Source organism: Empidonax traillii, unplaced genomic scaffold (genome assembly GCF_003031625.1).
Source record: "Empidonax traillii isolate 1590-97213 ecotype Southwest subspecies unplaced genomic scaffold, ASM303162v1 scaffold115:size2055165, whole genome shotgun sequence".
NCBI lineage: Eukaryota > Metazoa > Chordata > Aves > Passeriformes > Tyrannidae > Empidonax > Empidonax traillii.
Window position 1 is genome coordinate 519,339 of NW_020955308.1, and position 14,043 is coordinate 533,381.

General features: G+C 37.6%; 1 protein-coding gene across 3 annotated transcripts in view; it reads right to left on the bottom strand.

The window, feature by feature from the left end:
* Positions 1–14,043, bottom strand: part of PIBF1 (progesterone immunomodulatory binding factor 1) — a 106,721-nt gene that overhangs the window by 78,984 nt on the left and 13,694 nt on the right. For all 3 annotated transcript variants that reach the window (XM_027882965.1, XM_027882964.1, XM_027882966.1), the window contains exons 6-9: positions 8,829–8,962; positions 6,715–6,823; positions 4,370–4,551; positions 569–694 (exon numbers count right to left, since the gene is read on the bottom strand). In XM_027882965.1, the coding sequence (XP_027738766.1) occupies positions 569–694; positions 4,370–4,551; positions 6,715–6,823; positions 8,829–8,962 (551 nt within the window). The remainder of the gene's footprint in view (positions 1–568; positions 695–4,369; positions 4,552–6,714; positions 6,824–8,828; positions 8,963–14,043) is intronic.

Sequence of the window (14,043 nt, forward strand, 5' to 3'; positions counted from 1 at the left end):
CACAACACAAAATGAAATATGCAGGTCTTTTCAGGACTAGAATCTTCTTCAAAAGAGAATTTTATAGTAATTGACATGAAACCCATGCTTTTTTTTTTTTTTGAATCACCATGCTGTAAACAATCTCAATTAGATTTATTTTATATAGGCATAAGTCTTATTGGTTTCCCTCATTTTTTTCCGCCTTATATCCTGCATCAACACCACCTCTTTTAGATTCCTGGCACAGTTTCAAGACCACCCATATAAGCATGACAGGTAAACGAACACATTCTGTATTAATTAATTAGCATTATGTATCTGAACAAACTTCAAACCATCAATGTTTATCCAGAACATGAATTTTAATAATCCTTTTCAACTGATAATTTTGGATGACCATCACTTGATAATAAATATAACACCATGTATTTACTTTATAAGTATAAATTAGTTTTTAAAAGATCCTCAGTTTTACAACTGGCATGGAACACCTCTCAAAGGGTCAGTCAGTTAGGATTATAACTAAGCACAAAACAGTGCTTGGTCATTTCTGCTCTGATTAGGTTATTGCCTACATCTTATTTACCTGTTTTCACGTTCGTACATCTCTTTTGAAGTGCTTCTTAGTTGCTCGATTTCTTGATTTGTTTTCAACCTTATTTGTTCCAACTCTTCATGCAGTTTCTTTTCGTATTCTGTTTTATAGTGATCTCTGTATATAAACAAATGCATTACACTGATCAAAATATCAAAACTTCAGGTACAGCAGAGGGCAGAGGGCTTCTTGATTTTACATTTTATTTCAATCCTTACTCATTTACCTCTCAAATGACTTGAAATACATATCAGCCTATACTGTTACACAAATTAAATGAAAATCAATCAGGAATAAGTAGTATTTAACTGGGAATAAATAAAAGCTTTCTGCATACTCCTTTAAATTTTTAAAGTTATTTGATATTGATTAATCACATAACATTAAGCTTAACATTCTTCCAGAAATTCTTTGTCAGCCTCTAAGTGCTTATATTACTTCACCACTAAAAACCCCCAAACTCTCACTTTCCTCTTTGTTACTAGGTAAGGATTGATTGAACTTACTGACTTGCAATACTGCCACGCCACTATAAGCCTTCTTTGAGTACTATTTGCACCTCATATGGTGGAAAAAACGTTACAAGAAACACTGAAGATCACATGCAGAGATTTGCAAAGTCAAAAAGCCCCAAGATTTGTGAATTTATACTGTCAATTTGGCATATAAATTATTTAAAATACATAAGGAAATTTTTAAGCAACAGATATCAGAAGATACTAGGATACAGATTTTAATTTCAGAGAAACATGGACATATTTTTGTAACTTTGGAAACCCATGACAGATTGTAGGGAAACCCATAAAGAATCTCTCCTACAAAACTACAAAACAGGTTTACGTTGTAAGTACTAAACAGCTAAGGAATGTCAAAGTTTTATAGCATCTAATTAATGTTCAAGAATAATCCATCAGCAATGAAGCAACTGATAGAAATTACAGGTTTGGAAATAAAAGCATATTATGAAGAAATGTGCATTTACAACCATAAAAGGTCTTAGATTTCTTCTGATTTCCAATCATGTGATAGTCTACAGTTTTCAGAAATATGTACTTGAGCTAGCCAAAACTCCTTCACATTAACTAAAAGCCTCAAAATATTGAAATGTCAGAAAGCTTGCTGTCACGTTTTCCTGTTTTCTTTTTATTGACACCCTGAATTTCAGTTGACCCTTCAAGGTAAATTTTTCTCCTCTCCTTCTCTCAATTGTGTTGCACTACAACAAACACTGTATAATGATCTTTGACACAATAGAGAGGTTTATCATGACAAAAAAAGAACCAAACCAAAACCACACTAAAAAACAAGCTGTACTGGAATGCAAGGGTCCCCCCCATTAGAAACTTTGTGTTCTTTATGTGTTATACCGCTCAATATGAAGAAAAAAGTGAAGAAAAGAATGTTGACAATCAGGACATAAGGATATAATTCTTATGTGCAGGATCAATGAGCATTATCATTTTCTTGGTACGTAGACAATTTGCTATTACCATTACTACTTGCCAAAAAAAATATTTCTGACATTAAAGAAATTACACCTTCCCTCCCATGGCAAGACAGCTAAGTCAGGGAGGTTCACTGAAAAAATTAGAAGTATCTGGAAAAGTCACAAACATCCACAGTGATGTCACCATAAGAGAGTTCAAAGTGATGCTTATCTTTATGAGGGCTAAAATAAGCACATGGTATAGCAAAGGGCATGTTCCGATTACATAGTTTGACTGCCCTGTCGATGCATTTAAATAAACACCAAATGAGTTGTTGCCTAAGCAAAGGACCATCATTAAGAATAAGAGAATCACAGTAGAATGGTTTGGGTTGAAAGGAACACTAAAGATCATCTAAAGATCACTAAAGATCATTCCAGGCCCCCTGTCATGGGCAGGGACACCTTTCACTGGACCAACCTGGCCTTGAACACCCCCAGGGATGGGTCATCCACAACCTCTCTGGGAAGCCTGTTTCAGTGTTTTAAGATTACACATATAAAAGGAAATAATTTTTGTTGTTCTGTGCTTACATATGGATTCCCAAGAATTGTAGCTATAAGCTGCAGGTGATTTGTCTTGCCACAATCTTAACCTATTTCAACAGGGAATATTTTTAAAAAATTGGTAGGTTAATGCCTCATGTTTCCTGAAGTCTGTAATCTTCTAATTGCAGTATCCCAATGCCAGCAGTTCTGACAGTGAGCAGAAGGTGACTTACTCTTTATTCCTGAAAATAAATAGATACTTGGGTTTGTTTTATTCATCTTCATTCCTGAATTACAGCAGCCCAAAGAGATCCAGATGTGAAGAAAGCATTAAAAAGCCTCAAATTCTTCAAAACATATCAAATAGAAGCTTATTATCCAAACTGGTGTTACCTGCAGAAACCACTGAGGACTGCAGAATATCCATTAGCTGGTACGTTTTTCTCTTGCTCTACTTTTGTACCTAATTTATTTGTCAAATAAGTAAGATTCTAGGGGAAGACTGCTCAGATGTACGTGACTTCAAACACGATTTAAAAGTAGAATTTAAAAATTTATTTAAAATTTAGAAGTTCCATGCAAATGTAGTTCTGAGATATTAACATGCAAAACAAAAAACTTGAAATGATTGCACTGAAAGAAAAACAGTATTTAAAGCACTTCTGATATGGGCTGCAACTCATAGCTGATCATTTCAATACAGTGGCCTTCTATTTTCACTTGAATAACACTGTATTTTAGTTGTATTATAGGAGAGTAATATTAGCACACTTCATCTTAGTTATACAAGGACACAAGATTTATAGATACTATTTTCAGTTCCATCTTCTTGATTCAAACACAAGGAAGAGGTTGAAGAGAAGCTGAACCTACCTCACACTCTGAGCCTAATCATTCAATGCACAGGTGTCCTTTTAAGGACACTACTAACCAAAAAATAGGTTTAGTTCCATTAATGCAGTATATATAGGCAAACATTTGATGTAACTTTGGGATACACATTGAAACAATTTCTTTTGGCATCTAGATGTAGGTAAATAACATGAACTAGATAACCTTGAACTGGATGATGCTCTTAGTCATATGATTTAGACTTGGATGGCCCTGCAAGGAGCAGAGAGTTAGATTCAATATTCCTTATGGGTCCCTTCCAACTATGGAATTCCGTAGTACAGCATTACATATGTAGCAAGACATGCAGCTGAGTAGTGTAATGTTTTCTGTTCAACGTCCCATCCCATCTCTATTCAAAGAGCGTAAAGATTTGCTGCTGTTCAGGAGTGGCCAGCATACAATGATAGATCTACTTCTCAAGGCTACACTCAGAGGATCTGTATTCAAGCTCAAGACTGATAGCTCAAGAAGCTGATACAAAACCTACCATATTTAAACATTTGTGACAACTGAACATATTTTATTCTGAAATAATAATTCAGAGTGTCTATCAGATACTCCTACTTTTAATAAAGGTAATTTGTGGTGATGGAAGGTTAAATATGTAACATACGCACTTTAAAGACTTTTTTCTCTTTTGTTACTAACTACAGCTACCTTCCTAAATTTCTGTGTAAACCTAAGAGTTTAATTGCCATAAAATTCCAATGCCGACATCTTCACTCCTATGGTCTTATATCAAAGGTTTAAAAAATTTTTCCTGATACACATGGAGACTCAAGAAAACTGTTTCTGCTTCTAGTTAAATAAATATGGATGTGCTTTCTGAAAAATAAAATCTATGAAACAGGATTTGTGCAAGAAACAAGGGAAAACAATTAAATAACTTGTCTACTGACAAAAGTGAACACACAATAACTTGCCTGGATGTAACATATTTTTCATACATGTCTTCCCTAGCTCTTTTGGCATCCTCTAGCTGAATCTGAAGTCTTTCAAGACGATCTTCTTCATGTGCACAGCGAACACTAAGCTCCATGTTCTGGCGATTAAGATAATCTTTATCTTTTTGCAACAAGTTGAGGGATTGTTGTATGGTTGCCAGCTATAAAAGGTATTAAAAAGAACACTTTAACATGAACTTCAAGGTAAGTATTTAAACTATGTATACATATTTGCAATTTCATTTTAACTCTCTTCTGTGAGAAAAACGTAACTGTGCTCTCTCTCCAAGTAACAGGTTATACGTGTATACACACAGTGAACAGACATCCTGGGTTACTACACCAAGAAAGAAAGCAGTAAGCAGTTCCTGCTCCTATAACTAGTCTTCCCCTGGAACAAATAATCTGTCAAACCCTTACAATTGGATGCTCCTCCAATCCAGGACTTGTGCTGCTATATCAGTGTCAACAAAAAACAGCAGGACCTTCGAGGAGATTAATGCTACTTTTATTCACTCTCACATTCATTCAAGTTAATGAAAAAAGCCGTTGTTTTAGCTCTACTACATCATTTTATGCATCCATACAACCTTGATGTACACAACAATACTTTTTTGGCCGATGTTACATGCTGAGAACAAACTTGCCCTTTGATGTCCTCTAACAGTGATAGAACACTGAGGAACAAACAGCCTAACAAAGCCTTCAGATTGATACCAAAGAGCAGAATATTTTCTAATAGAAATTCATTTTTTTCCCTAATGTTTCTGACAGTCTCCCTGTAAAGTTAGGCAGAGCAGTACTATCTTTGAAGTGGAAATCATAGCCACTACTTTAACTGTAATATTGCTATATAGAGAAGCTAAGGAACGCAATCTCCCCTGGATACTTTCAGGAATAATCTGTCTTATGTACTCAGCTGCTAAAGTGTTAACACACAAAGATCCTCCATATTATTCTTCTCTGAACCAGTGCAGAAGACAAGAACAACCTTCTCATGCAGTCCCTTTCAAATGATATTAAAAAATAAATTCACAAATTATTTCAGAACAGCTAATCCATTATTTCCTCTACTTCTTTTGGTGTTTCCTGGAATAATTTCTGTACAAAAGCACAGCTTGGAAACAGCCTGACTTTTGCATTCAAGTTGCACTGAGCTACAAACCATGTGATAATTACTCAATGACAATATAAACTGTAAAGTTGTCTTTCTTTCTTGGGATTCAGTAAAAGTCTGTTCTGCCTCCTGAAAAGCTGTTGCAAAGTTACACCCACAAGAGAGGATGGGGAAAATCCCTTAGCAATGCCAATAGTTTTGGGTGATTCTATTCTAATCAGTTTACTTCAGGTGAAAAATTCATCCTGGAGGTTCAGTGAGACAATACTCCCCATGAACAATTTGATGCAGAAGTAGTAGAAGTGGATACTGAGTAATGGAAGCTTGTACTGGGATAAACCATCACAAGTCCTGTAGATCAAGGCAGTGAACTTGGAAACATTCTTAACATACATTTCTTTTTGAGTCCCTTGACCCAAAAGTTATCATCCAAGTCCATTACTGCACACAATTCGTGACTCTTGGATGAATGAATTACTGAACAGAGAAGCAGAAAGGGGTATTTCTTTTGATCTGACAGACTTCTGGCTCTTGGAATGTCCTTGGAGAAGCAGAAATGTATTCCCCTGTGCAAAACTAATGCAACCAGAATGGTAATGGCTGAGATTTGAGTAAAATGATTGACCTATCTGGATCAGAACTCACTGGAATTCTAACAAAGGTAAGTACCCCTCTGCACTTGAAGAGACATTTATTCTCCGGCAGAGACCAGAAGAGCTCGACCAAGACAGTCAACACATGATGCAAAAGGGGTCAAGACAAACGTTTGGAGCTTTTTTCAACCTTTAGAAGAGAAATCTGGTCAAGGAAAATCCTATTGTTATCTTCAGTTATCCAAGTGGAATGTATAGAAAGATCCAGACTCTTGGCAGTACATAGCGACAGGACGAGATGCAACAGAAAAATGCTGCAACAACTCTGACCAGCTTTTACAGAAACATTTTCACAAAGAAGGCAAACAAATACTGGAACAGATTGTCCAAAAGGCTGTGCAATCTCCATCCTTGGAGATATTAAAAACTTGACAAAGCCTTAAGCAACCTGATCTAATCCTTTTCTGCATTGCATGGGAAAGCTGGACCAGCTGGTCTCCTGAGGACTCTTCTAATGAAATTATTCCATGATCGTGACAGACTTGATTAGACAAAGAATCAAATTCCTGAGGTGAAGAAATATACAATTACTAAAGTAAGAACTTTATATTTACCTCTTTTGCTAAGTCATTTCTTTCTTTAGCTTGTGCTTTGTATGACACCTCTAATATTTCATATTTTCTTCTGAGTTCTGATAATTCATGCTCAAATACATCACGTTCACTGTTAAAACAAAGTGAAACTATTAGATGCATAAAGTGTAATGAACAAGATTCTTGTGCATTTGTAATTTCTCAACCTTATTTCAGTTCATGACACCTACTTCTTCCATAGGGCAGTTACTGATTAATCTTACTTTTTTCAGTTATTAACACCTAGAACAGTATCTTAATATATGAAACAAATTAGGATTATTTAAATACTTAGAAACAAAGAAAGTTCTACTACAATAATCGTGAATTCTCATCCTAAATTATTTCATCCTCCTCTGATTATTCTTCTTTAGTGTAACTTTGGGCTCCCCTCTTAGCAATGAGTTGTAAGTACCCCTATCCACAGCTTTAGTTTTACCAAGCTTTTGATGCTGTTTTCCATGACATTCTCTTGAATCTTTTGCAGATATTGAAGCCTGATGAAAAAGTGAAGAAATTTCATTCCCAGCTTCCTAATCAAACAGAAAGAAATGTGTACTTGTACTCAGTTGGTGTTCTCCCTTGTATACATTCCCTTGATACCAGAGTGGGTTGTACTCCTCATGTTTAAAATATACATGACACAGCTGGAAAAATTATGTTAGTGCCCTGAACAAGAGTGCTTTCCATATGCACAAAGAAACATCTCTGTGTCTCCACTCCAACCCTGTCAGAACAGGGAAATGAATGAGCCAGTATGAGCTTGCAGTTCGGAAAAAAGTTAACCAAATTTATATTAAGTATAGCATAGCTTTAAAACTGAGATAACTTGTAGTGCAGCAGAACTAGAAGATTTGACATAGCATTTTTTAAAGGCAGAAGCAAACCTGGAAGTTATTAACTTCTGAAGTGTTCCCAAATATCCTCATACAGTCATGCCAACAGTGCTCTCCCCTCCCCTTCATCCGTGCCTACACAGATGAATATAACCTACTCTCTCATATATAGTTTTGGCACGTTCATTCATGCTTTTCTCAACTCCAGACTATTTTAAATGCACACTGCTAAACACTGGGGCCATTCACACAAACGTTATTACAATCCACTTATTAAGATGCAGTTGCACATAGGAAGCAAGCCATAGCATCAGTCCATCCTATCTGTAACAAGCTGTCAGGTAGATTCCAAGGTTGTTTTAGTACATATAGCAGTGAACCAGAAGAGTTGTGAATCCAGAAGACAGATTCTCCTTCAAATGACTTAGTGGCAAATTCATTTTTGTCAGTAACTGCCTGAGTTCATTCTGTATGAACAACTAAGGAGCTAGCAGGGTGTTTTCTATTAATAATCCCCATTTTTGAATCCATTTCCCAACAAATGTGCCAAAGGCCAAATTTCTTGTACTTGCAAACACACTAAAAAAGCCATTTGGGAGCTGGACTGTGAAGTATATGTCTATGAGTGTATTTATAAGTCCATTTTCACTATTTTGCAATTGTTTGATGGACATTCAAAACCTTGGCTAGAATTGTAAAATCTGTATCTTTTAAAAGAGACACACTGGAACTTCATGCAGTTAAACCAATTCACTAACATAATCCTAAGGTTGTCTGACAAAGACTTCTCATAACAGCCCTTTCAAATGTATGATTACAAGAATATCTTAAGTTGTAAATATTAATTCCCAAGATCCTATCCTCTTAATTCACTCTGTAGGCACCACAGAGTAGAGCACAGGGCCTTTTGTTAGAGCTTTGCTTTCAAACTAGGAAAAAAAAAAGAGTACTTGTTCCAAGATGCTTGGCACCAACAGCTCCCACTTCCTTAGTTGCAAAGAGACTGTTAGGCTCTTCAGAATACACAGTAAATCTCAAAATATAAACTTTTAGGAGGATAATTTGATGCATCGGTTTCAAAAATGTTGTTCATTTTATGTCTGCAATATACTACAGGAGATAACAGAACCATTAGTGGACTGAGGAAAGGAAAAATATCTGCGGTGTGCACGAGTCAAAAATAAAACCTCTAGTCAATCAAGGTTGATGTTTATTAATATCTGTATATTAGTTTAACACTTGAATTATAGAGATACTTACGATTTTACTTTATCATAGTTCTCTTGTCTGTAATCACCTTGCTGAATCATCTGCTTGGTATCAGCCAGTTCCAGTGTTAAACGCTGGCATCTAACCTCAAGTTCTGACCGACTCTTCCTCTCATCTTCATAGCTCTAGAAAGTAAGAAATTTTGAAATGATCACAGCTACACTGCTATTTACTTAAAGCAATTACCAATTAATTTTTGTGAAGATCTCTTATGACTATTTATGTGGTAGTATTTTCATTTGTCTCAGTATTTGGAAATTTAGTACATATCACAAAGTAACCAGCGATACTGATATTCAACTTAGTTTTATCTTATTATAAATAGAATCATAGAATCAACCAGGTTGGAAAAGACCTCTAAGATCATCAAGTCCAACACTGCCGTGTTTACTAGACCATGTACTCAGTACTCAGTGACACATCCAGTCTCATCTTAAAAACCTCCACCTCCCTGGGCAGGCCATTCCAATGTCTGATTACTCTCTCTGTAAAAAATTTCTTCCTAATATCCAACCTAAACCTCCCCTGGCACAGCTTGAGACCATGCCCACTCGTCCTACTGCTGGATGCCTGGGAGAAGAGACCGACCCTCCCCTGGCTACAACCTCCTTTCAGATAGTTGTAGAGTAATGAGGTCTCCCCTGCTCCAGCACCTCAATGTTGTTCCTGAACTGAGGGGTCCAGAAATGAACACAGACCTTCAGGTGTGGATGACCAGTGCTGAGTACAGGGGAAGAATGACTTCCCCAGTTCTACTGACCACACTGTTCCTGGTACAGGCCAGGATGCCATTCGCCTTCTTGGCCACCTGGGCACACTGCTGCCTCATGTTCAGCTTCCTGTCAATCCAAACTCCCAGGTTCTTTTCTGCCTGGCTGCTCTCCAGCCACTCTGTGCCCAGCCTGTAGCGCTGCAGGGGGTTGTTGTGGTCAAAGTGCAGGACCTGGCACTTGGCCTTGTTGAACTTCATCCTGTTGGAATCAGCCCAACTCTCCAGTCTGTCCATGTCCCTCCTGCCTTCCAGCAGATGGACACTCCCCCCCAGCTTGGTGTCATCTGCAAATTTGCTAATGGTACACTCAATCCCGTCAATCCAGATCACCAATAAAGATGGTAAATAGAACTGGGCCCAACACTGATCCCTGGGGGACACCAGTGGATGCAGCCCTGTTCACCAGCACTCTCTGGGCCCAGCCCTCCAGCCAATTCTTAACCCAGCACAGAGTGCCCCTGTCCAAGCTGTGGGTTGCCAGCTTTTTCAGGACAATGCTGTGGGAGTTGGTGTCAAAGGCTTTGCTGAACTCCAGACAGACACCACAGTCTTCCCCTCATCTACCAGGCAGGTCACCTGGTCATAAAAGGAGATCAGGTTGGTCAGACAGGACCTGCCCTTCCTAAACCCGAGCTGGCTGGCTCTGATCCCTTGTCCATCCTGTAGGTGCTGTGTGATTGCACTTAGGATAATCTGCTGTATAACCTTGCCAGGCACTGAGGTCAGGCTGACAGGCCTGTAGTTTCCCAGGTTCTCCTTGCAGCTCTTTTTGTGGATGGGCATGACATTCGCCAACTTCCAATCATCTGGGACATCCCAAGTGAAACAGAATTGTTGGTAAATGATGAAGAGCAGCTTGGTGAGCTCTTCCTTCTGCTCCCTTCTCACCCTAGGATGGATCCCATCTGGTCCCATAGACTTGTGAGGATCCAAGTGGCTCAGCAGGTTGCTGTTTCCTCCTGGATTACAGAGGGGCTATCTGGGCTCCTGTCTCTGTCTACCAACTCCAGAGGCCAGTTGTCCTGAGGACAACTTCTCTTACTATTGAAAACTGAGGCAAAGAAGGTGTTAAGTACCTCAGCCTTTTCCTCATCTTTGCTGAATATGTTCTCCCCCTGTCCAACAAAGAATGGAGATTTTCTTGCCCCTCCTTTCGCTATTGATGTATTTGGAGAAGCACTTCTTGTTATCCCTAACAGAAGTGGCTAGATTGAGTTCAAATTGTCTCTCTAATTTTCTTTCTCCATGACCTAACTATATTCCTAAACTCTTCAGGAGTACCAAGCCCTTTTTTCCATAGGCTCTCTTTTTATCCCTAATTTCCTTAAAAATCTCCCTGTTCATCTAGGCTGGTTGCCTTCTCTGCCGGCTTGCCTTTGGACTCACTGGGACAGCCTGCTCCTGTGCGTTCAAGACTTGCTTCTTGAAGCATGTCCATCCCTCCTGGACCTCTTTGCTTTCAAGGACTGTTTGCCAAGGTACCCTCTGAACCAGTCTTCTGAGTAGGCTGAAATGTGTGCAGCGGAAGTCCAGGGTAGAAGTTTTATTGATGACCCTCTTTATGTCCCTGAGTATTGAAAACTCTATCATTTCATGGTCACTGTGCCCCAGGCGGTCTCTGACCACCACATCTCCCAGCAGCCCCTCTCTGTTTGTGAACAGCAGGCCTGATGGGGCCCCACTCCTGGTGGGCTCATTTAGCAGCTGAAGCAGGAAATTATCCTCTCTATATAAATACTTGATTAATGTGCCCATTTTTTGTAATGCATTTGTCCATTAGCACAACTTCCAAGACACATAACTCTCATATATACAGCTGTTTAGGGCAATAGCAGATATGGAGTATATGACACAAAGACACCCTGATCAACTTCACAGGCACCATCAACCAAAAGACTGACAGAATGCCTTCTTGAAAAAACACACCTTAATACTTGTATGACACTACAGAAAAGCTCCCTAAGCTACTAAACATACTGTAACTATTCTGATAATAAAGTAGAATATTTTTTAATATTTCACAAACCTAGTAATTTTCCTTTTAACTAAAATCCCATTAGGTCACAAGCTTAAAAATCACAACCCCAAGAAAGTTTTCATGAGAGTTTTGAGTCGTCTATCATCATTTAAAGACATGATTCTTACTCATCCTAACATATACTGATACATATGCATTATTTTTATGAGTACCCTAATTAACAGATATAGATTCAGCAAATTACCACTACAGAACACTTTCTTCTTAAATCAATTAACATGCCATTATTTATAAAAGTGGCATCATAATACAGGCAAAGTCTCTGTCAGATGTTTTTAAAAGCTGTTGTCCACAAGGTAGCTAGAGTTTCAAATCTGTAACATAATGGTGTTACTACCCTGCTGTGCAGTGCAAACATGACTCACCTTGCAATAGGAAATGTCTGTAAGGGCACTTAACGTTTAAGTGCAAATTGAAAGATTAAGTTTAGAATAAAAATTCTTCTGTGGATATCCTGTGCCATACTGCTGCTAATATCAAGTTGGAATTTATACACTCTTCACTGAGTGGGTTACTGAAGCTCCTACAGTATCACATATCTGGCAGCTGGAAGATAACTAACTAAATTATAAAATTAAATTGGGTAACCTCTGGACAAATTATTCATAAACAGCTTTAAAGCACCAGTTAACAGAACAGTTAATTATCTACAAAATTAGTTCCTTCTAACACTTCAGCCATAAACTTAGTTTTGAATTTTATTTAACAAATCAGTTATTAATGTCATGCAACAATATGGTAACTTCAAGGAAGGGAAGTTAAATTCTGCTTTTGAAAAGTGATACTAAAACATACCTTCAGTATGTGGGTTTGTTATGTTTGTTTTTTAAAGATTTAATATAATTCCTGAAGAAACACTAATCATACTGCACAGGTCACTGGTTTTCATCTACCTAATTTTAAGGTGTCAAAGAAGTATTTTAATCACATGAAGAAACGTGACAAAGCTAATTGATGTTCTAGGCTGTAAACAGGCTAACACAAAAAAAATCTGTATGGTGTGCATAAATCCAAGTAGCAGATACACAAGCTTTTGGAATCCCATAGCAATACATCTTAAAGACATACAATCAAGCTGTCTGTGCTTAGGAAGAATAAAGCTTGTTTTGCATGTACTGAAGTTAATTTAGTTTATAACAATGTCCATATATCCTAAACTGATTTTAAGATCTCTGCAGTGGAACAGCTTTATCTTTCAATTTATCTTCAAGAGCTAGCTTGAAAGTCTTGATGAACAGCTTTGTCCTGCTGAAGTAAAAAAGGGGCTTATAAAAGAATCAAGATACAGAGCCCTTTCTAGGACAGGAATGAGGTTCTGCAAATACCAATAAATAAAAATAACCTAAGTAAGCCCACAAACCTCAAAATAATTAAAGGACAAACAGTACTTCCTCACATTGAATGTGTTTGAGATAATTATCCCAACACTACATGGCTTTTCTTCGGCTTCTTACTAAAATTTTGCAGAGAGCAGCAACTCAAACTGATGAGATGGTTAAAACAAACAAAAAAACAAACCTCTCCTATGTGAGGCAGTTAGGCAAACATTGTCCAAAGAAATTCTTGACAGAGCTGTCTAAGAGAGCCAGTACTAACCAGTACAGGTATTTTCTACAGAGCATGTGAACCAGTCCCTACCAAGAAGTGATTCCATTTGGTTTACAGACACTGTCAACACATGGATGCTTCAAGCAAGAAGATTCTAAACTAATGATCTGCACCACTTAAAACCCAAACTGGTAGAGAAATTAAAGACCTAATGGCAGACCTCAATTTAATGATATTGAGCTTCACTGTTATCCACAATCTGGAACGAACAGCAGTTTACAGCAGTCACCAAAATGAACATCTATCTCAATTTCAAGTACAAAAACTAGGTGACATTTTTTGAACAAAGTTAGTGACATCTGATACATGGTAGGGATTAGATGATCTTTCAAAAAGCCTTTGAGGATAAGAAGACAAACAGAAATGCAGGGAAAAGATTAATCAGCCAATCAAGCGGAAGTAGCATGACTTCTTCACACTGTCTACAGATAAGCCTGTGGAAGAAAGTGATCCAGCTTTTAAAAAGCTTTTAAAAAAGATCTTTATCTTTGAAGAATCACTTACACAGGCCAGCATTTTGTTCATATACTAAGGTACCTAAAGGCCCTAACAAATGCAAAGCTACTGTATCATTGTGATGTGAAAACCAATTCCCTCAAGTTATTTGGATGAGGTGCTGCTCCTTGGTAAAGATATTTTGCCTTGTTTACACAGTCTGCATTCAAAAACTATTGGTAAATACATTACTTATTGGAATACAACTTCTCAAATATCAGGAAGAAGTTACACATAACTGGATGAGTAAGACATCTCTAGTATATTGATATGAAATTGGTAATCTGTCAAGG